Genomic DNA, 21,280 nt, shown 5'->3' with positions numbered 1-21,280 from the left:
CATTGTTTTGCCTTCCAGTTCAACTAAAAGTGAGAATTGACAAAGGCGCTGCATTTCTGGAAGGATCAACAGGTATTAATTGTACTTGCTGAGACTGTTATAGGCTGAAAAAAGAAAACAAATGCAACCACTACATCTAAAGACTGGTAAACTGGTGATCTAGTGGCTTCAATATTCTCTGGGTCATTAGTCCTGGAATGACTGTGTAGGTCCTCTCTGACATAGTATGTGCAGGCTCAGTAATTTGACAATACAGCAGGGGATGAGCATGTGTGAGATGTGATGATCAGCAGGGGGCAGCCCTCATGATTTACTCAGCAGGGGTAGAGAACACTGCAGCTATCTGCTGGACAGCTCCAGTCCTAACCGCAATCCTGTCCAGGTCCTCTGCTCTCCACTAATATGTGACCTTTGTTCCTTGGATTCCTTTATGATCCTCTGATTGTCTCCTTTCATCCAACCTTCTACTTGTCTGACCCCCCCCCCCCCCTCCTTATCCAAGGCTGACACACAGAGCCTCTTCATATTGAAAGCCACACACTCCGGCTGCTGGACAGCTCCTCTGCATTCAGCACTGTGCCCAGTGTAGCCTGCCTTGTCCATGGACAGCTCCTCTGCATTCAGCACTGTGCCCAGTATAGCCTGCCTTGTCCATAGACAGGTCCTCTGCATTCAGCACTGTGCCCAGTGTAGCCTGCCTTGTCCATGGACAGCTCCTCTGCATTCAGCACTGTGCCCAGTGTAGCCTGCCTTGTCCATGGACAGGTCCTCTGCATTCAGCACTGTGCCCAGTGTAGCCTGCCTTGTCCATGGACAGCTCCTCTGCATTCAGCACTGTGCCCAGTGTAGCCTGCCTTGTCCATGGACAGGTCCTCTTCATTCAGCACTGTGCCCAGTGTAGCCTGCCTTGTCCATGGACAACTCCTCTGCATTAGCACTGTGCCCAGTGTAGCCTACCTTGTCCATTGACAGCTCCTCTGCATTAGCACTGTGCCCAGTATAGCCTGCCTTGTCCATGGACAGGTCCTCTGCATTCAGCACTGTGCCCAGTGTAGCCTGCCTTGTCCATGGACAGCTCCTCTGCATTAGCACTGTGCCCAGTGTAGCCTACCTTGTCCATGGACAGCTCCTCTGCATTAGCACTGTGCCCAGTGTAGCCTACCTTGTCCATGGACAGCTCCTCTGCATTAGCACTGTGCCCAGTGTAGCCTACCTTGTCCATGGACAAGTCCTCTGCATTCAGCACTGTGCCCAGTGTAGCCTGTCTTTTCCATGGACAGGTCCTCTGCATTCAGCACTGTGCCCAGTGTAGCCTGCCTTGTCCATGGACAGGTCCTCTTCATTCAGCACTGTGCCCAGTGTAGCCTGCCTTGTCCATGGACAACTCCTCTGCATTAGCACTGTGCCCAGTGTAGCCTACCTTGTCCATTGACAGCTCCTCTGCATTAGCACTGTGCCCAGTATAGCCTGCCTTGTCCATGGACAGGTCCTCTGCATTCAGCACTGTGCCCAGTGTAGCCTGCCTTGTCCATGGACAGCTCCTCTGCATTAGCACTGTGCCCAGTGTAGCCTACCTTGTCCATGGACAGCTCCTCTGCATTAGCACTGTGCCCAGTGTAGCCTACCTTGTCCATGGACAGCTCCTCTGCATTAGCACTGTGCCCAGTGTAGCCTACCTTGTCCATGGACAGCTCCTCTGCATTCAGCACTGTGCCCAGTGTAGCCTGCCTTTTCCATGGACAGGTCCTCTGCATTCAGCACTGTGCCCAGTGTAGCCTGCCTTTTCCATGGACAGGTCCTCTGCATTTAGCACTGTGCCCAGTGTAGCCTACCTTGTCCATGGACAAGTCCTCTGCATTCAGCACTGTGCCCAGTGTAGCCTGCCTTGTCCATGGACAACTCCTCTGCATTAGCACTGTGCCCAGTGTAGCCTACCTTGTCCATGGACAGCTCCTCTGCATTAGCACTGTGCCCAGTATAGCCTGCCTTGTCCATGGACAGGTCCTCTGCATTCAGCACTGTGCCCAGTGTAGCCTGCCTTGTCCATGGACAGCTCCTCTGCATTAGCACTGTGCCCAGTGTAGCCTACCTTGTCCATGGACAGCTCCTCTGCATTAGCACTGTGCCCAGTGTAGCCTACCTTGTCCATGGACAGCTCATCTGCATTCAGCACTGTGCCCAGTGTAGCCTACCTTGTCCATGGACAAGTCCTCTGCATTCAGCACTGTGCCCAGTGTAGCCTGCCTTGTCCATAGACAGGTCCTCTGTATTCAGCACTGTGCCCAGTGTAGCCTACCTTGTCCATGGACAGCTCCTCTGCATTAGCACTGTGCCCAGTGTAGCCTACCTTGTCCATGGACAGCTCCTCTGTATTCAGCACTGTGCCCAGTGTAGCCTACCTTGTCCATGGACAGCTCCTCTGCATTAGCACTGTGCCCAGTGTAGCCTACCTTGTCCATGGACAGCTCCTCTGCATTCAGCACTGTGCCCAGTGTAGCCTACCTTGTCCATGGACAGCTCCTCTGCATTCAGCACTGTGCCCAGTGTAGCCTGCCTTGTTCATGGGCAGGTCCTCTGCATTCAGCACTGTGCCCAGTGTAGCCTGCCTTGTCCATGGACAGGTCCTCTGCATTCAGCACTGTGCCCAGTGTAGCCTGCCTTGTCCATAGACAGGTCCTCTGTATTCAGCACTGTGCCCAGTGTAGCCTACCTTGTCCATGGACAGCTCCTCTGCATTAGCACTGTGCCCAGTGTAGCCTACCTTGTCCATGGACAGCTCCTCTGCATTCAGCACTGTACCCAGTGTAGCCTACCTTGTCCATGGACAGCTCCTCTGCATTCAGCACTGTGCCCAGTGTAGCCTGCCTTGTCCATGGACAGCTCCTCTGCATTCAGCACTGTGCCCAGTGTAGCCTGCCTTGTCCATGGACAGGTCCTCTGCATTCAGCACTGTGCCCAGTGTAGCCTGCCTTGTCCATAGACAGGTCCTCTGTATTCAGCACTGTGCCCAGTGTAGCCTACCTTGTCCATGGACAGCTCCTCTGCATTAGCACTGTGCCCAGTGTAGCCTACCTTGTCCATGGACAGCTCCTCTGCATTCAGCACTGTGCCCAGTGTAGCCTACCTTGTCCATGGACAGCTCCTCTGCATTCAGCACTGTGCCCAGTGTAGCATACCTTGTCCATGGACAAGTCCTCTGCATTCAGCACTGTGCCCAGTGTAGCCTGCCTTGTCCATAGACAGGTCCTCTGTATTCAGCACTGTGCCCAGTGTAGCCTACCTTGTCCATGGACAGCTCCTCTGCATTAGCACTGTGCCCAGTGTAGCCTACCTTGTCCATGGACAGCTCCTCTGCATTCAGCACTGTGCCCAGTGTAGCCTGCCTTGTCCATGGACAGCTCCTCTGCATTCAGCACTGTGCCCAGTGTAGCCTGCCTTGTCCATGGACAGGTCCTCTGCATTCAGCACTGTGCCTTGTCCATGGACAGGTCCTCTTTCCTGTAATGTCATTATAGCTCAGTTCTGATTGCTCTGTGTACCTCTCTATGATCACCATTAGAATCCAGCTAGCCCTGCACCCATCAGGGACCTTCTCTGATATCCCAGACACAGCTTCAATCTGATGCTTCTTGCTGGGGAATACAGCTCACACTGCAGTCAGCTCTACTCAATGACAACCCCATCATCAAGACACCATTCTGTTATACACTACATCCACTGCTCTAACCACCCCTACATCCCCTGCGCCACCTTCTCTGGCATCCCTCGCCCCCTCTATCTGTGACACCTTCTGACCCACCTTCTTCTCTGATCCCCTTCTCTGACAGCTCCCCCCCCCCTTGGACCCCTCTCCTCTCTGACACCCCCTGCATCCCTCTTTTCTCTGACACCCCCTGCACCCCTCTTTTCCCTGACATCCCCCTGTACCCCTCTCTTCTCTGACACCCCTGCACCCTTCTCTTCTCTGACATCCCCCTGTACCTCTCTCTTTTCTGACACCCCCTGCACCCCTCTCTTCTCTGACACCCCCTGCACCCTTCTCTGACACCCCTGCACCCTTCTCTTCTCTGACACCCCCTGTACCCCTCTCTCCTCTGACACCCCTGCACCCTTCTCTTCTCTGACACCCCCTGTACCCCTCTCTTCTCTGACACCCCTGCACCCTTCTCTTCTCTGACACCTCCTGCGCCCCTCTTTTCTCTGACATCCCCCTGTACCCCTCTCTTCTCTGACACCCCCTGCAACCTTCTCTTCTCTGACACCTCCTGCACCCCTCTTTTCTCTGACATCCCCCTGCACCCCTCTCTTCTCTGACATCCCCCTGTACCCCTCTCTTCTCTGACACCCCTGCACCCTTCTCTTCTCTGACACCTCCTGCACCCCTCTTTTCTCTGACACCCCACTGCACCCCTCTCTTCTCTGACACACCCTGCACCCTTCTCTTTTCTGACATCCCCTGCGCCCTTCTCTTCTCTGACACCCCCTGCACCCTTCTCTTCTCTGACAACCCCTGCACCCCTCTCTTCTGTGACAACCCCTGTACCCCTCTCCTCTCTGATATTCCCTGAACCTCTCTCTTCTCTAATATTCATTGCACCCCTCCCTTCTCTGATATTCCCTGCACCCCTCCCTTCTCTGATATTCCCTGCACCCCTCCCTACTCTGATATTCCTTGCACCCCTCTCTTCTCTGATACACCCCCTGCACCCCTCTCTTTTTTGAGACCCCCTGCATTCCTCTCTTCTCTGACATCCCCTGCACCCATCTCCTTCTCTTAGAACCCTCTTGCACCCCCTTCTCTGACTTCCCATACACACTTTCTCACTGTAACAAACTCTACACCAATTTCCTTCTTTAACAGCAACTATATCAAATTATCTTTCTTATATACCCTACATCCACTGACCCGGCAATCCCCCCATCCACCTTCTTCTTTAATATTCCCTAAACCCTGTGCCCCCACTTACCTGACAGTATCCTACACCCCATTCTCTGACAACCCCTGCACCCCTTCTGTGGTATCCCCAACACCCTTTCTCTGACAACCCCTGTACCCCTTCTTTGACATATTCTTCACCCCATTTTTTGACATCTCCTCCACCCTTTTTCCTGACATCCTCTGCACCCCTTCTTTGACATATCCTACACCCCATTCTCTGACACCCCCTGCAACTCTTTCTCTGACAATCCCTACAGCCCCCTCTGTGGTATCCCCAATACCCCCTTCTCTGACAACTTCTACACCCCCTTCTCTGACAACCTCAGCACCCCTACTTTGACAGCTCTTACACCCAACTCTCTGACATCTGACACCTCCTCTGCACCCCTACTCACATATTTCTTCCTCCCTGACACCCCTTGCCCCCCCCCCCCCTCTACTCACCCAGTGACCCCCCCGGACAGGTCACCCATCCTCCTCCCCCTCCTGCGCTCTGAGGATTGATTGGCCGGCGGACAAAGAGCCCGGGCACCATCTGCCGCGGCAGATTCCAGGCACAGCTGATCAATGAGGACGCCCCCCCCCCCCCCCCCCCCAGCGGCACTATTTTGTCTCTCTCCGCTCGCCTTTCTCCAGTCACAGTGCAGGGGAGGAGAGAGTTAAACACGTAAGCACCGCCGATGCCTAGTCTGCACTTGGCTGCACCACCGCCAGGTCCTCCCCGGATCTCCTCCATCCTCATCCCCGGATCTCCTCCTGCCTGGATCCCGGATCTCCTCCATCCTCATCCCCGGATCTCCTCCTGCCTGGATCCCGGATCTCCTTCTGCCTGATCCCCGGATCTCCTTCTTCCTGATCCCCGGACTCTCCTTCGTCCTGATCCCGGCTCTCTGATCCTCGGTCGGTCGGTGGGATATAGTCCGGGCACCCCTGGGCCCCCTTCGTACAGCTTGGAGCGGACACCATGCTGGACCCGTCATCCAGCGAGGAGGAATCGGATGAGATCGTAGAAGAGGAATGTAAGGAGGTGTTAGCTCCCAGTACCGGGGCCCGGCTCTCCCCCAGTCGGACCAGTGAGAGCAGTGGTGGGGGGCTGCAGCCCAGCAGTAGAAGCAGCAGTGTGCGGCCGTCCAGCCCCAGCCCATCGGTGGTGAGTGAGAAGGAGAAGGAAGAGCTGGAGAAGCTGCAGAAGGAGGAAGAGGAGAGGAAGAGGAAGCTGCAGCTCTATGTATTTGTCATGAGATGTATCGCCTATCCCTTCAATGCCAAGCAACCCACCGACATGGCCAGGAGGCAGCAGAAGGTGAGCACCATACAGGGGGGAGGGGGGGTCACATTCATTGATGGGGACAAGAGGTTCTGCAGCAGCATCAGAGATAGGCCCTAGGACCTGGACTACCAATGCATTGCAGCCATTTATTTATTTTTGCACCCTCTTTATTTTTGCACCCTCTGTAGGGCTCTCAGGTTAGGAGAGTCAATCAATGGGAGCTCCAGAATCACAGCAGCGCCCTCCCATAACCCAGCATCTCCTCCATAGGCGTCACCAGCACCCCGCTCCATGCAACAGCGCCACCTACAGGACACAGGGGAGGGAGGGATGGCTTACTGTCAGCTTTGCTCCAGGATCATTTGTTTATCTCTCATCCAGCAAAAAAAAAAAAACAACCTTCCATTCATAGAAACAAGAGCTGTGCTGCCCCCCCCCCCCTGAATACCCCCCCCCCCTCTGATCCATGCAGTCAGGCCACTGCCTTGTGTGTGACACTCAGTAAAAGAGCTGGCCGGGGTAATCAATACTCCTATGTGCAGCATGCTGGAATGATTGCAGCATCAGTAAATCACCGTGGGCTTTGTCCCTGGAAGGGCCATATCGTAAGGTTGGGAGAAAATAAACAAAGGCGTGCAAAAAGCGCAGAGCGGCTGTAGGTTGGTCGTTGGGGATTTAAAATGATATCCTTGTTTCCCAAAAAAATCATCCGTATACATCCACTACTCCGAGTGACACTCAGGTATATATTCTGAACTTAAAAAGTATATTCTTTCACTCTCAGCCTCCTTATAAATCTCCAAATTCCTTTGTTTTTGCTCCTGTCACCCGACTTACTGATAGAGGGTGGCTACGTATCTTCTCCATTGTCCTACTGTATGTAGGAATGGAACTACTCTCTCTTGCTCACTCATGGTATGGGTTATGGACTATGGGTTATGGGTTATGGACTGTGGGTTATGGACTATGGGTTATGGACCTATGGGCTATGGACTATGGGCTATGGACTATGGGTTATGGGTTATCAGTTATGGACTGTGGGTTATGGACCTATGGGTTATGGACTATGGGTTATGGACTATGTGTTATGGGTTATGGACTGTGGGTTATGGACTATGGGTTATGGACTATGGATTATGGGTTATCAGTTATGGACTGTGGGTTATGGACTGTGGGCTATGGACTATGGGTTATGGACCATGGGCTATGGACTATGGATTATGGGTTATCAGTTATGGACTGTGGGTTATGGACTGTGGGCTATGGACTATGGGTTATGGACTATGGGCTATGGACTAGGAGTTATGGACTATGGGTTATGGGTTAGAGGAACTGAATTTATTCGCTCTTGAGTAGAGGTAATAAGGAAGGGATATGAGCAACATGTACAAATACATATGGGGTCCATATAGTGAAAGCGGAGTTTTTGTGCCCCTCCGCTAGGTAGACCTCACCTGAAAAGGAATTGGATAGTTATTTTTTTTTTTTTTTGTTTACTTACCTGGTAAATGAAGATTGAAGATACTCACCTCAGAGTACTTCCTCCCTTGGAGCCGCGGCTCACCCCGTCACTTCCTGTCTCGCTATGAATCCTGGGAGCTGAACGTCATCGCTCCCAGGAATCAATGCGACGGCACCGGCCCCGCTCGTCATTTCCGGGCGACGCCGCATTCCCCTGCTAAACAGCTTCTGGGCATGCCCAGAAGCTGTGGAGGAATGCAGCGCCGCACCGGAAGTGACGAGAGGGGCCGATGCCGTCGCATTCTGGGACAAGAAGACGCGGAAGAAGACACAGAAGAGGACCGCGCCGGCTTCAGCTGCCCACAACATGATGGAACTGCTGTGGAAGAAATTTTATAAGTAAGTATTTCTTCTAAAAGGTAAGTGCGAACCGGGACAGATCAGAGGCTAGCCATTGTGGAATGTGCTAGCCCTGACTGTCCCGGGGGTATGTTTAGTAAAAAATGACTTCTGTGCCCGGAACTCCGCTTGAACTTGATGTTGAGTTATTCACTTTAAGGACTATAAGTTATGGGTTATGGGCTATGGGCTATGGACTATGGGTTATGGACTATGGGTTATAGGCTATGCGTTATCGGTTATGGACTATGGGTTATGGACTATGGATTATGGGCTATGGACTATGGGTTATTGGTTATGGATTGTGGGTTATGGACTGTGGGCTATGGACTATGGGTTATGGACTATGGGCTATGGGTTATGGACTATGGGCTATGGACTATGGGTTATGGACTATAGGTTATGGACTATGGGCCATGGGTTATCGGTTATTGACTATAGGTTATGGACTATGGGTTATGGGCTATGGGCTATTGGTTATGGACTGTGGGTTATGGACTATGGGCTATGGACTATGGGTTATGGGTTATGGACTATGGGTTATGGGCTATGGACTATGGGCTATGGACTATGGGTTATGGGCTATGGGTTATCGGTTATGGACTGTGGGTTATGGACTGTAGGCTATGGACTATGGGTTATGGACTATGGGCTATGGACTATGAGTTATGGACTATGGGTTATGGGTTAGAGGAACTGAATTTATTTGCTCTTGAGTAGAGGTAATAAGGAAAGTATAGGAGCAACATGTACAAATACATAGGGGGTCCATATAGTGAACTTGATGTTGAGTTACTCACTTTAAGGACTATAGGTTATGGATTATGGGTTATGGACTATGGGCTATGGACTATGGGTTATATGCTATGCGTTATCGGTTATGGACTATGGGTTATGGACTATGGGTTATGGACTTTGGGTTATGAACTATGAGTTATGGGTTAGAGGAACTGAATTTATTCTATTTTGAGAAGAGGAGATAAGGAAGGGATATGAGCAACATGTACAAATACATAACGGGTCCATATAGTGAACTTGATGTTGAGTTAGTCACTTTAAAGTCAACACAGTGAACAAGGAGGCACTCTTTATGTCTAGAGGAAAAGAGATTTCAACTCCAAATACAGAAAGGCATCTTCACAGTAAGAGCTGTGAAAATGTGGAATAGACTCCCTCCAGAGGTGATTCTGGCCAGCTCAGTAGATTGCTTTAAAAAAGGCCTGGATTCTCTCCTAAATGTACATAACATAACTGGGTACTAACATTCATAGGTAAAGTTGATCCAGGGAACATCCAGTTTGGGGGATCAATAAGACATTTTTACCACCTGCTGGAGCAAATTGGATCAAGCTTTGCTGGTTTTTTTTTTTTTTTGCCTCCCCCTGGATCCCCTGTGTGTATGGGGTTGTGTATTGTGAAAATCCATTTTTTTTCCTTTTTTATTGGTTGAACTAGATGGACTTGTGTCATTTTTCAACCAGATTTACTATGTAGCTTTGGGCTATTGGCTACGGGCTTTGTAGTGTGCATAGAGCATTGCACTGGACAGCTACTAATGTGTATTTCCTGTTGCAAACAAATGGAAGTGAGGGGCAAAGGAGAGCTTTGGGAGCTCACAATATAGGCAGGCACAGAAACACAGTAAGAAACAATTTAATGAGAAATATATTAGAGGGCTCTTGTGAATGTACAGTATATGGGTTATTTGTGGAGAGTAAAAATATAGTTTCATGTCACTTTATTAGCCCCAGTAATCTGTTTTTGAATGAAAAGGTTTCTTACTGTCTTTTTCTGCCTGCCTATAACGTGAGCTCTCGGCCATCTCTGTTTCCTCCTTGCTTCTTTTTGTTCAGAATGAGCAGTGCACATTGGTTGTAGTTATGTACACTACTCTCTACACACTACAAGTCCCATAGTCCATTGGTCTCTAAACTGTGGCCTTAGGGCTGGATGCCGCTCTTTGCTCACCTTTATCTGGCCCTCAGGGGCACTTTTCCTCTCATTGACACCAACACTAGGGCTCTATTATTCCCCCAATACCAAAGATGGGGCACTGTTTACCACCTCTGACACCAGGACAATTTCTACTCCCACTGGTCACAGTGCAGCCCCCCTAAAGCCTGAAGGACACTAAAGTGGGCCTTTATTTATAAAGTTGGAGACCCCTGCTATAGTCCATAGTTTATTTCAGAAAAGAGCAAGAGAGGGTGGCTACGTCTTACATACAGAGGGTCCATGGAGAGCAAATGTAGCCACCCTCTAATACACAGGTGTCAAACACAAGGCCCGCGGGCCGAATGCGGCCTCCCAGGCCATTTCATGTGGCCCTCGCCCCTCTCATGCAGCTGTGCCTTATCTCTGCCCCCACCTTTTCTCTGTAGTCGGCAGCAGAGAGGACAGAACTCCTTTGCCAGATCCTGCAGTACTCTGTGCCATTGCAGAAAGGTTCGTCTTTGCCCCCCCCCCTTCTCCTCAGCAGTCCGCATCAGAGAGGAGGGCAGAACTTCTCCTACAGATCCTGCACCTCTCTGTACAGCCTTAACACCACCTTGTCTTTGCCTCCCCTGGTCTCAGCATTCAGCAGACTCTGGAAGCTGACTCCAGCCCTTCTCTGGTTCTCCTCCAGACCCAGCACTTCTTCCCAGATCCACCCTCTGGTAAGGGGGTGCATTGTGATGTAAGGGTGTAAGGGGGCGTGGGGTGCTCTGGACATCTAATCTTATAGATATAACCGGCCCTTTGAGGGAAACCATAATGCTGATGCGGCCCACGATGGAAGTGGAGTTTGACACCCCTGCTCTAATAGGAAGTCAAAGCACATCAGCAAAAAAAAAAAAAAAAAAAAAGCAACGGGAGATTTGCTAAAAGAGCAATACTAGGGACTTTTCTGAATTAAAGCGGAGCTCCATCGAAAAAGGGGAGCTCCGCTTGTTTGCACCCCCCCTCTACTGCCACATTTGGCACTTTTTTTTGGGGGGGGGGGAGGGATACCTGTTAAAATCAAGTACCCGCTCCCACTTCAGGGTAAGATTGCCACACGGCAATCTATGAAATTTCTGGCCCCTCGCTGCCTTTTGGGAGTCACACACAGGTCCCATAAAACAGCGAGAGCATTCAGAAAGTGCTGTGCGACTCGCGCATGCCAAGAATGAAACAGGCTGTGAAACTGCAGGGCTTCACTTCCTGTTTCCCTTAGTAAAGATGCCGGCGCCTGCACCCGGAGCTAATGGATGAATTGGCTTAAGGATCCCCCGACAGGTAAGTGTCCTTATAGTAACGGCTTCCTGACCACCCGCCGCCTATTTACTGCGGCAAGGTGGCTCTCCTGCGCAAATCGACGTAGGTCTACGTTGGTCGTACAAAGGCAGCTAAGGGGCAAGTGCGTGCCGCCGGCGGCGCGCTCCCGCCCCCACTTGCCGCCTGACACCCGCGATCATTACCCGCTGAGAGAGAAGAACGGGCAGTTGTTGTAAACACAGCTGACCGTTCTTCTCCCTGGAATTATAATAGAGCCCCTGTGATCCTTCTATATAGGATCGCAGGTCTCTATGGTCATTTCAGAAGCCACCCCCCCCCCCACAGTTAGAATCACTCCCCTAGGCTCACATTTAACCCCTTGATCACCCACAGTATTAACCCCTTCCCTGTCAGTGTCATTATTACAGTAACAGTGAATATTTTTAGCACTGATTACTGTAGTAATGTCACTGGTCCCCCCAAGAAGTGTCAAAATGTCAGTTAGGGGTCTGATCTGTCCGCCGCAATGTCGCAGTCCCGCTAAAAATTGCAGATCACCGCCATTACTAGTAAAAAAAACAATAAAAATGACATAAATCTTTCTTTTTTATAGTTAGTAGACGTGATAACTTTTTTTTTTCTACAGGCTGGAACTCCGCTTTAAGAATTCACACAGTTTTTATTTATTTATTTTTTAATCCAGAGTTTCATGTCACTTTAACATCCCAGCTTGGTGGCTTAGTGGTTGGCATTTCTGCCATGCAGCCCCTGGTTCTTGATTTGAATCCCAACCTGGACACTATCTGCATGGAGTTTGTATGTGCTTGTCCTCTACAACTCCAAAGACATTCTGGTAGTTTCATTGGCTCAGTGGAGTGCACCCAAGATGGCTGCCTCACCTCCTAAGCACTTTAAGTCCTCAGGGAGAAAAGCACAATAGAAATGCTAATGATAGCCCCTGCATTAGAGGTAGGGTATCAGCAGGGCATTTAGGTGGCCCGTTTGGGGGTTCTGGTGACCTGCACCAAGGGCATAACTGTAATCATTTCAGACTACAGGACTGCTATGGGGCCCAGCAGTAAAGGGGGCTCACTGTGGTCTGGCCCAGAATGGTGGGTAGCATATTTGTCATTTTACTGTAGACGAAACACATGCATTTCATCCAGTTACCTGCATTGCTGCAGAAGCTATTACGGTGCCACCAGTAACTCATTTAGAATGTCACAGGATTTAATGGCACTTTTGCCTTGCAGCTCTGGGGACCTCAGTCTGTATCCCAACCAGGACACCACCTGCGTGGGGGATGCATGTTTATGGAGAATTGTATAGCACCTTACATATTTTACTTCTTTTCACTCTTCACTTTGCATAGGAATTTCCTTTGACATACTGATAGGTTACAAGAAAACAGCAGGAGAAGGGCGCACCGACCTTGTGCATTACCACTTAAAAGTTTATTAAAATCAAAGAAGGGTAGCGTACAATATACTCACAAACGTAGCATATGAACAAGCATATAGGAAATGGGCACCGCTCGCTTCCAAGACACTTCTCTACTGCTGGATAGCGTGATGGCGTCCTCAAAACCTGATGTGGCTTACGCGTTTCGAGGGAGGACCCTCTTCCTCAGAGCCAAAATCGCCACAGGTTAATTGGAACCTGTTTAAGTTCTATATTACCAATATACACATAGAGGTTGGTTTACTAAAGGCACATAGACTGTTCTCTGTGCAAAGAATGTTGCACTTCGCAAGGGAATTTGCTTAGCAAAGCTTAGTAAATGAGGTGAAGCTCTGTTGACTTCCATCATCCAATCACGTGTGGGCAAAATGCTGTTTTTCTTTTTCCTGCACGTCATTGGGTATTCTTTGCAAAGTTAAACTTCACCGCATTCACTAAGCTTTGGGGCAGATTCCCTTGCAAAGTGCAACATCCCTCGGCCTTGTACCGCTTCTTGCATATTTTTTATGTCTATGCCTCTAACTTTGTATACTGTTTTGCTTTTTTGTTGTTTTTTTCATGTGTTTTATTGAAAATTAAAAATAAACACCTTTCAAAAAGAAAAGTGCAACATCCCTTAGTAAATCAACCCCAATGAGTAAATTCTTGCGAATCTTCTCCAGACACGAAAACTCACAAGAATAGGCAAAATGTATGTACTCTCTTTTTTATCCAACCATGTTAAAAGATTTACTATGATATATACGAACAATTGCTAAAATTCGTCACTATTCCTACAGAACTGGTGATACGAATATCCTTGAAAAAGGCTACATTGTTAGCCGAAACGCGTAGGATCAACACCGGATGATCTCTGTGAAAATCCAAGCCAGGAAAAACAGAGTCATTCATCCAAATAAAAAGTCACCTTATTTTCACCACTGTCACGGAAACCCTTTTTCCGAAACGTACTTTTCCTCTACGCACCTTGGGTCTATAACCCAACACCCATGCACCATTATAACTGTCAGTTATAATTCTCTTTGAATATATGTTTCTTCTTTATTTCTATCATTAAATTATTTATTTTCTTTATACAACCTTGTATCCATCACTTGCCCTGAAAGTCCCATACTTTAGTTTGAGGCACCAACATACACCCCTATGAGTATATTGTTAATCTAAAATTTAAACACGGTTCCAATTAACCTACCAGCATGTCAGAGGAAACCCACAAAAGCACAGGGAGAACATGCAAACTCCATGCAGAGAGTGCCCTGACCAGGACTTGATCCAGGGACCCTAATGCTGGAAGGCAGAAGTAATAACCACTAAGCCACTGTGCTGCCCAGTGATTTCCCTTGTTCTTTGCTTTCCTCCCTGACTCCACAGACACACTGGTAGGGTAATTGGCCCTTGCCTAAATTGGCTCTAAAATGTGTATGAATGTACGAGGGGTCTTCAAAAAGTTTTCACACTATTTTATATTTCATAGAGTTAAAAAAAAGTGTGGAAACTTTTTAAAGAACCCTCATATATGTCAGTTAAGGATCATAGAGTGTAAGCTTCTGCGCTTAGAGACTGATGTGCATATACAATATGTACAGTGCTGTGTAAATTATTGGTGACATATAAATACCTTTTAATAAATAAATAATACAATCATTCTCTTGATGGGGATGAGAGCATTTTATCTCTCCACCTCATCCAATCAGAGAACGCTTTGCATTCATTCAGAACATGCAAAGCATTCTGTGAATGGTGCCCTTGTGGAGCGGCTGACTTTTTGCGTTCATAATGCATCTGGCGAGCTGCTCGGCACGGGAAGCAAGTGGAGATTACTGAAGTAGAGGTGTCTACAGTGATTTCCAGCTTTCAGGGGCATCAGTCAGGTATGGCATATACATAGTTACATTGATCCAAGCTGGACCAATGTAACTATGTATAATGTGCCAATGCCTGGAACTGCCCTTTAAGGGTCCCATCAAATATAGAAACCTGTTTTATTGTATAACACCCAGGGGTGGATTTTCATCAGTGGAGTCTGTGGGTATACCATTTATACCCTCCTTCCTTATTCCCCCCCATAGGATACATTTTTTTATATACAGACCATCTCTCTGTTTTCCTGGTCCTGACATGGAGTATAATATGGAGATACTGAGATATTGGGGCTAACGGGGACACGGCTCCCTATCACATGGCGGCAACAGTTTTTGGACGCACTTCTTTTTCCACCCTGGCTACATATATTTGGAAAGTTGTTTGGCCACCACAACAGACTTGATACATTTGTGGTCCATACGTAGTTGTAATAGGTGTCTACCTACCGTTAGGTACCAGTGTGGTCCGATGCCCAAAGGAACACGGCTCCCTGTCACATGGCGGCAACAGTTTTTGGACGCACTTGTTTTTCTACTCTGGCTACATATATTTGGGACGTTGTTTGGCCACCACAACAGATTTGATACATGTGTGGTCCATACCTAGTTGTAATAGGTGTCTGCCATTAAGTACCAGTGTGGTCCGATGCCCGAAGGGACACGGCTCCCTGTCACACAGCGGCAACAGGTTTTGGACGCAATTCCTTTTCCACCCTGGCTACATATATTTGGGACGTTGTTTGGCCACCACAACAGACTTGATACATGTGTGGTCCATACCTAGTTGTAATCAGTGTCTACCGTTGGGTACCAGTGTGGTCCGATGCCCGAAGGGACATGGCTCCCTGTCACACGGCGGCAACAGGTTTTGGACAAACCTCTTTTTCCACCCTGGCTACATATATTTGGGATGTTGTTTGGCCACCACAACGGACTTGATACATGTGTGGTCCATACCCAGTTTTAATAGGTGTCTACCGTTGGGTACCAGTGTGGTCCGATGCCCGAAGGGACATGGCTCCCTGTCACATGTCGGCAACAGGTTTTGGACAAACTTCTTTTTCCACCCTGGCTACATATATTTGGGACGTTGTTTGGCCACCACAACAGACTTGATACATGTGTGGTCCATACCTAGTTATAATAAGTGTCTGCCGTTGGGTACCAGTGTGGTCCGATGCCCGCTAGGGATCTATTCCCCATCGGCTGATTGTTTTGCCTAAGTGGATGGTCAGCCGTTGTACTTTTTGGTGTCTGTCTTGCATCGCCCGAGGTGGGGGATTTTTTTCATTTCCAGCAACTGACTAATATAGTGTGTGGTAACAGTTTTCGTGTGCTACATGCCGAAAGCATTTGAAAGAGCCTAGACTCTGCGAAAAGCGTTGGACCGGATTACTACGCACTTGCACATCGAATACTGTATCTGCTATGATTACCGGCAGTATATTGTGTCATCCACTTATGGTTATATCAATATATTATTGATTGATGTTTTTATATTTCATCTTTTTTGATATGAATAAAATAGATTTTTTATGAAAACATGACTTATTTATAACAACCTCAAAGCCTTGAAAATCCACTATTATAGGATGAGAATATGGGACTACTAAGGTAGGGGATGGACGCTCAATTTTGCAGAGGTCCCCATATCTCTTTCCTGTCCTTTTTTGTCCTGACTGAGATACTGGGGTTAATTTACTAACAAAGTAGAATCTGTTATAGAAAAAGGAATTTTCATATGAAATGTCCCTTGATTTAGCAAATGCGGCGAAGTTAAGTAAAAATTCAAATTGCAAAGTGAATACGCTTATCTGCTTTAGATGACAAACTCCAATGTGTCAAGATAGTGTGAGATGTCTATACCTTGTGATAGAGAAAAGTGTAGCTAATAATAGAAGGAAAAGCCACCACTTTGTAACCTTCTAGGTAAAATGAGATTTTTTTGTTACAATTTATTCACCATAAAATATACTTTGTTACACATTTTAGGCCTTATGCATACTGGCTGTTTGCCCAGCTCCTCTGAATGTCATTTCTCTTGGCAGGAGAAAATCGGCTTTAAAAACGCGCTCAAAGCCGCGTTTTACAAATCACATTAAGCGTTTGAGTGTTCATCATTCCATTGGCCAGAATATTATTTATTCTGGCCATTGAAATGAATGAACGCTCAAGTGCTAAATGTGCCTAGTGTTTAGGCGTGTTTTGACTCATTTACAGGCGTTTAGGCGTGTCAAGCGTTTTTTTTTCTGCTCAAACGCTCCTTTGCTGAACGCAATGGTTGTTTTTGTTTTGCTTTTTCAGACACTAAATGCTCCTTTCCTACCATGCCTGTAAACGCCTATATGAGCATCTCTATGGAGGTTAACATAAACGCTCCTTTTCTACCATGCCTGTAAACACCTATATGAGCATGGCTACATAGGTTAACATAGAGGGGCGTTTGGAGGCTGAAAAAAAAAAAAAAAATCAATCACCCTTAAAAGTGGCATTTTATACACCCAGTGTGCATGACGCCACAAAACTGAAGTTTAGGTATGGATATGTTGCAAAAGGAGAATTCCCCCCTATGGGACTTTAACGGTTTTTGTCCTATAATGGATAGTGCCCGAAATGCGTCTTAACCACTTTACCACCGGAGGATTTTGCTGTCTTATGTCCAGGCCACTTTTTGCGATTCGGCACTGTGCGACTTTAACTGACAATTGCGCGCTCCTGAAAATTTACGTCCTTTTTTTCCCACAAACAGAGCTTTCTTTTGGTGGTATTTGATCACCTGTGCGATTTTTACTTTTTGCGCTATAAACAAAAGAAAAGCATAAATTTTGAAAAAAATAACAATATTTTTCATATTTTTTTTATATGAAATTCCCCCCCAAAAAAAATGTAAAAATCAAATTTTTTTTAAATTTTTGGCCAATTTGTTTTCTGCTACCTATGTTTGGTAAAAAAAATCACAATAAGCGTATTTTTATTGGTTTGCGCAAAAATTATTGCGTTTACTAACTAAGGGAAAGATTTCTGTCATTTTTGGTGTTTTTTTTTAAACGAGTAATGGCGGCGAACTGCGGTTTTTTTTGCGGGACTGCGACATTGCGGCGGACAGATCGGACCCTTGACTGACATTTTTGACACTTTTGGGGGTACCAGTGACATTACTACAGTAATCAGTGCTATAAATATGCACTATTACTGTAAAAATGACACTGGCAGGGAAGGGGTTAATTTTATTGGAGAGGGAGGGGTTAATGTATGCCTGGTGCTTACTAACGTGTGTGGGGGGAGGTGACTGAGTGACACAAGGACAGATCGCAGGTTCAGCTATGCATTCTGTCACTGTCTGTCACTTACTTGTGTAAACAAAGCGGGCGGATCTCCAAACTCGATTCCCCGACGATCGGGGAAGAGCAGCGGTGATCGCCGCTGCTCCTCCCCTGGCCCGACTCCCGCTGTGAATGAATACAGCGGGAGCGAGCCTCTGGCGGCGCGCGAGCGCCGCCCACAAGGGGAGGAGTCCAGCGACGTAGGTCTACCTCGCTGGACGGGAACGAGCCACTGTGCTGCAGTAGAGGCACAGTGAGCAGGGCTAATTTAAATATAAATCATGCAAAAAATATATATAAAATCAATATTATTTATTAGGAAGTAATACGTAAGTAAGAAAAACACAGAAAACCACAAAAAAGTGCAAGGTGCATGTAAACATACAAATACGGGTGGCTAGCCCTAAAAAGTCTTCATCATATACTGTCACTGTAGATTTGATTGATTTACATGGAAACAATTTGGACCATGATGACACCCAAAATAGGTATGGATATGTTTGCACAGTCCAGCTTGGACTAATCGAATTATGTATGTTCCATGCCTGGACTATCCAAGTGGAAGCTAAAAATCAATGTAGTAGGCACCACTACTATAGTGATCACTGCCAGCTTCCGAGTCCCATGCCAAGTGAACACAGGAGGTCACCCGTTTGGCACGAGAGCCATTTAGACTACATTTTGCATTTTCTCAATAAATACAAAGCATTCTGTGATTGGATGAGGTAGAGAAGCGGGGTGGTGATGCCACAATCTCCACCTTGTCCACAGACTGCTTTGCATTATTGAGAAATGGCGCCTGTGCCAAGCGACTCCCGTGTCCACAATGGGGCAGGGCACCCACTCGGCACAGGACCTGGAAGCTAGCGGCAAATGCTGTAGTGGTGAGTCTGCTACAGTGATTTCCAGCTTCCACTGAGATCCCACAGGTATGGCACATAAATACTTACATTAAACCAAGCTGGACCATTGTAACTATGTAAAAATACACATACCTGGATTTCAGACTTTATAATCGCTACATCCCAGCATGCATTTAGAAGAGAAAAACAGTGATTACATTATGTAATCACTACAAGACAGTTTTTTCAAAAAATAAAAACTTTTTATATTAGGGTCCCTTCACACTGTCCACTCCGTCGGTGGACTCCGTTCTGCTCAGCAGGGGATCGACCTGCCGATCCCCGCTGAGCAGGCGGATTACAGCTCCGTCTCCGCTCTGTGTGCGGAGACGGAGCTGTCAGATCCCTGCTGTCCTCTATGGGGGAATCGGATGAGAATGGACCACCTGTCCGTTCTCATTTGATCCCATACGATCCGATTTGCTGGACGGATGGAAAATAGGGTTTCCATCCGTCCAGATTTCACGGGCAGGATCGAATTGGATAGCAGCGGGTGTCAGTGGAGATGTCTCCGCTGACATCCACTGCCCCATAGGGATGCATGGAGGATCCGATCCGGTCCACCTGAAAAACTGACAGGCGGATCTGATCGGATCGTTCGTGTGAAAGCGACCTTACACGTCATAAAACCTACTAAAACATACCCACATTTTCCCAAAGCCGTACGTATCTTTCCCTTCATATTTAAAAAGACACTATTCAATTATATAGGACCCTTGATTTAATATATAAATAGCAATATTAATTAGAAGTACACAAATATATTTAGTTTGTGTTATTATGTAATAAAGGACATTTTTATTTTTTGTAAAATCACATACGTAATCCCTGTTTTGTGTGAAAGCTTGTTGTAACGTAGTAGTTCTTAAAAGTATACTATAGAAGTATAAGTATATTCTATGATAATTAAAAGCCTCCTCTTTGCTTTTGGTACATATAGGAACCTACTGTGCTCAGGTTCACACTAGAGCACGTTGCAAAAAACCCATATTGCGTGCAAAAACCCACATTCCATGCAGAAAACCCACATTCCCTGCAAAAACCCACATTCCATGCAAAAAACCCACATTCCGTGCAAAAAACCCACATTCCCTGCAAAAACCCACATTCCGTGCAAAAAACCCACATTTCATGCAGAAAACCCACATTCCGTGCAAAAAACCCACATTCCGTGCAAAAAACCCACATTCCGTGCAAAAAACCCACATTTCCTGCAAAAAACCCACATGGGACAGTAGGCAGGATATTATACTTCACTAAATAATATCATAATTTAACAATGATTATTAAATAAAGAATGCAGACACCAAAAGTGTGGAATAATCTGGCTGCGGCCGTTTATTACTGGTTTAAAACAGATTAAATATTCAATAAATATCAATAAATATTATCTTAAAACCAGCCCAGCCACTATGGCTCAGGTTTTGTCAAATAAATAAAATCCAATAAAATTCATTAAAACATCCAGTAATAAAACACTTGTCCCCCTTTGTAAACAAAGGTGACCCACCACGTAATAAAAGCCGTGACAACAGGGGAGGGGGGGTTGGGGAACCTCTTCTGCTGCTGCTCCTGAGGTGAATGAGCCCCTCACAGCTGGGCTCACCTATTTATATCCTAACTCCCCGCCTGAATTCTCCTCAGAGCTCCCCACACCACTGCAGGTGCATCTCTGTCACCTGCAGCTACACGTTACTTTTTACCTCAGGTACTTCATCCCGCCTTTTTTCCTGAGGAAAAAAACCGGGAAGACCTACTGACCTGAAACTGACCTCTAACAATTCTAGCACTCCCCGCCACTTCTCCCATGTGGAAAAGGGGGCATATAAAATGCCTACCCTTTTCCTTTCATTCCGTGCAAAAAACCCACATTCCCTGCAAAAAACCCACATTCCCTGCGCATTTCCTACACTACATTCTAAATGCACTGCAATTGCGATTGGCAGGGGGTGTCAATATTAAGATAACACCACAAATGCAGGTCGCAAGCACACTGCATTTGCTTGCACCAGATTGCATGGTACAAAAGTACCACGTGATCCGTTTGCAGTGCGTTTCTACAAGTAGTGCATTACATTCAGTGTAATGCGATGCGATCTGAGCCCATTCAAAATGAATAGGCCCAAAACGCACAAACGCACTGTATTGAATCGCATGGTAATAAATGGTAAATCAGCCTGATTTGGTAAATCTAAATTTTGAAGACACACTGGGGTGGATTTACTAAAGGCAAATAGACTGTGCACATTGGAAGTCCAGAGCTTAGTAAAGGAAGGGAAGCTCTGCTGACTTCCATCTTCCAATCATATGCAAAAAAAAAATGCTTTTTTATTTCCCTTGCATGTGATTGGCTATTCTTTGCGAAGCTTCATCTCATTTACTAAGCTCTGGAGCCATTGCACATGCACAGTGCATAGTCTGTTTGC

At 47.1% G+C, this 21,280-nt stretch overlaps 1 protein-coding gene across 7 annotated transcripts in view; it reads left to right on the top strand.

Annotated features, from left to right (window-relative positions):
* Positions 1-5,868: 5,868 nt before the first annotated feature.
* CADPS (calcium dependent secretion activator) overlaps positions 5,869-21,280 on the top strand; it is a 706,678-nt gene continuing 691,266 nt past the window's right edge. For all 7 annotated transcript variants that reach the window (XM_082264950.1, XM_082264948.1, XM_082264947.1 and 4 more), the window contains exon 1: positions 5,869-6,242. In XM_082264950.1, coding sequence (XP_082121076.1) covers positions 5,904-6,242 — 339 coding nt within the window. In that variant the 5' untranslated portion in view covers positions 5,869-5,903. The remainder of the gene's footprint in view (positions 6,243-21,280) is intronic.

This window comes from Pelophylax lessonae (genome assembly GCF_965119305.1).
Source record: "Pelophylax lessonae genome assembly, chromosome: 8".
NCBI lineage: Eukaryota > Metazoa > Chordata > Amphibia > Anura > Ranidae > Pelophylax > Pelophylax lessonae.
Note: the sequence above shows the minus strand (reverse complement) of the source record. Positions and strands in the feature narration are given on the sequence as shown.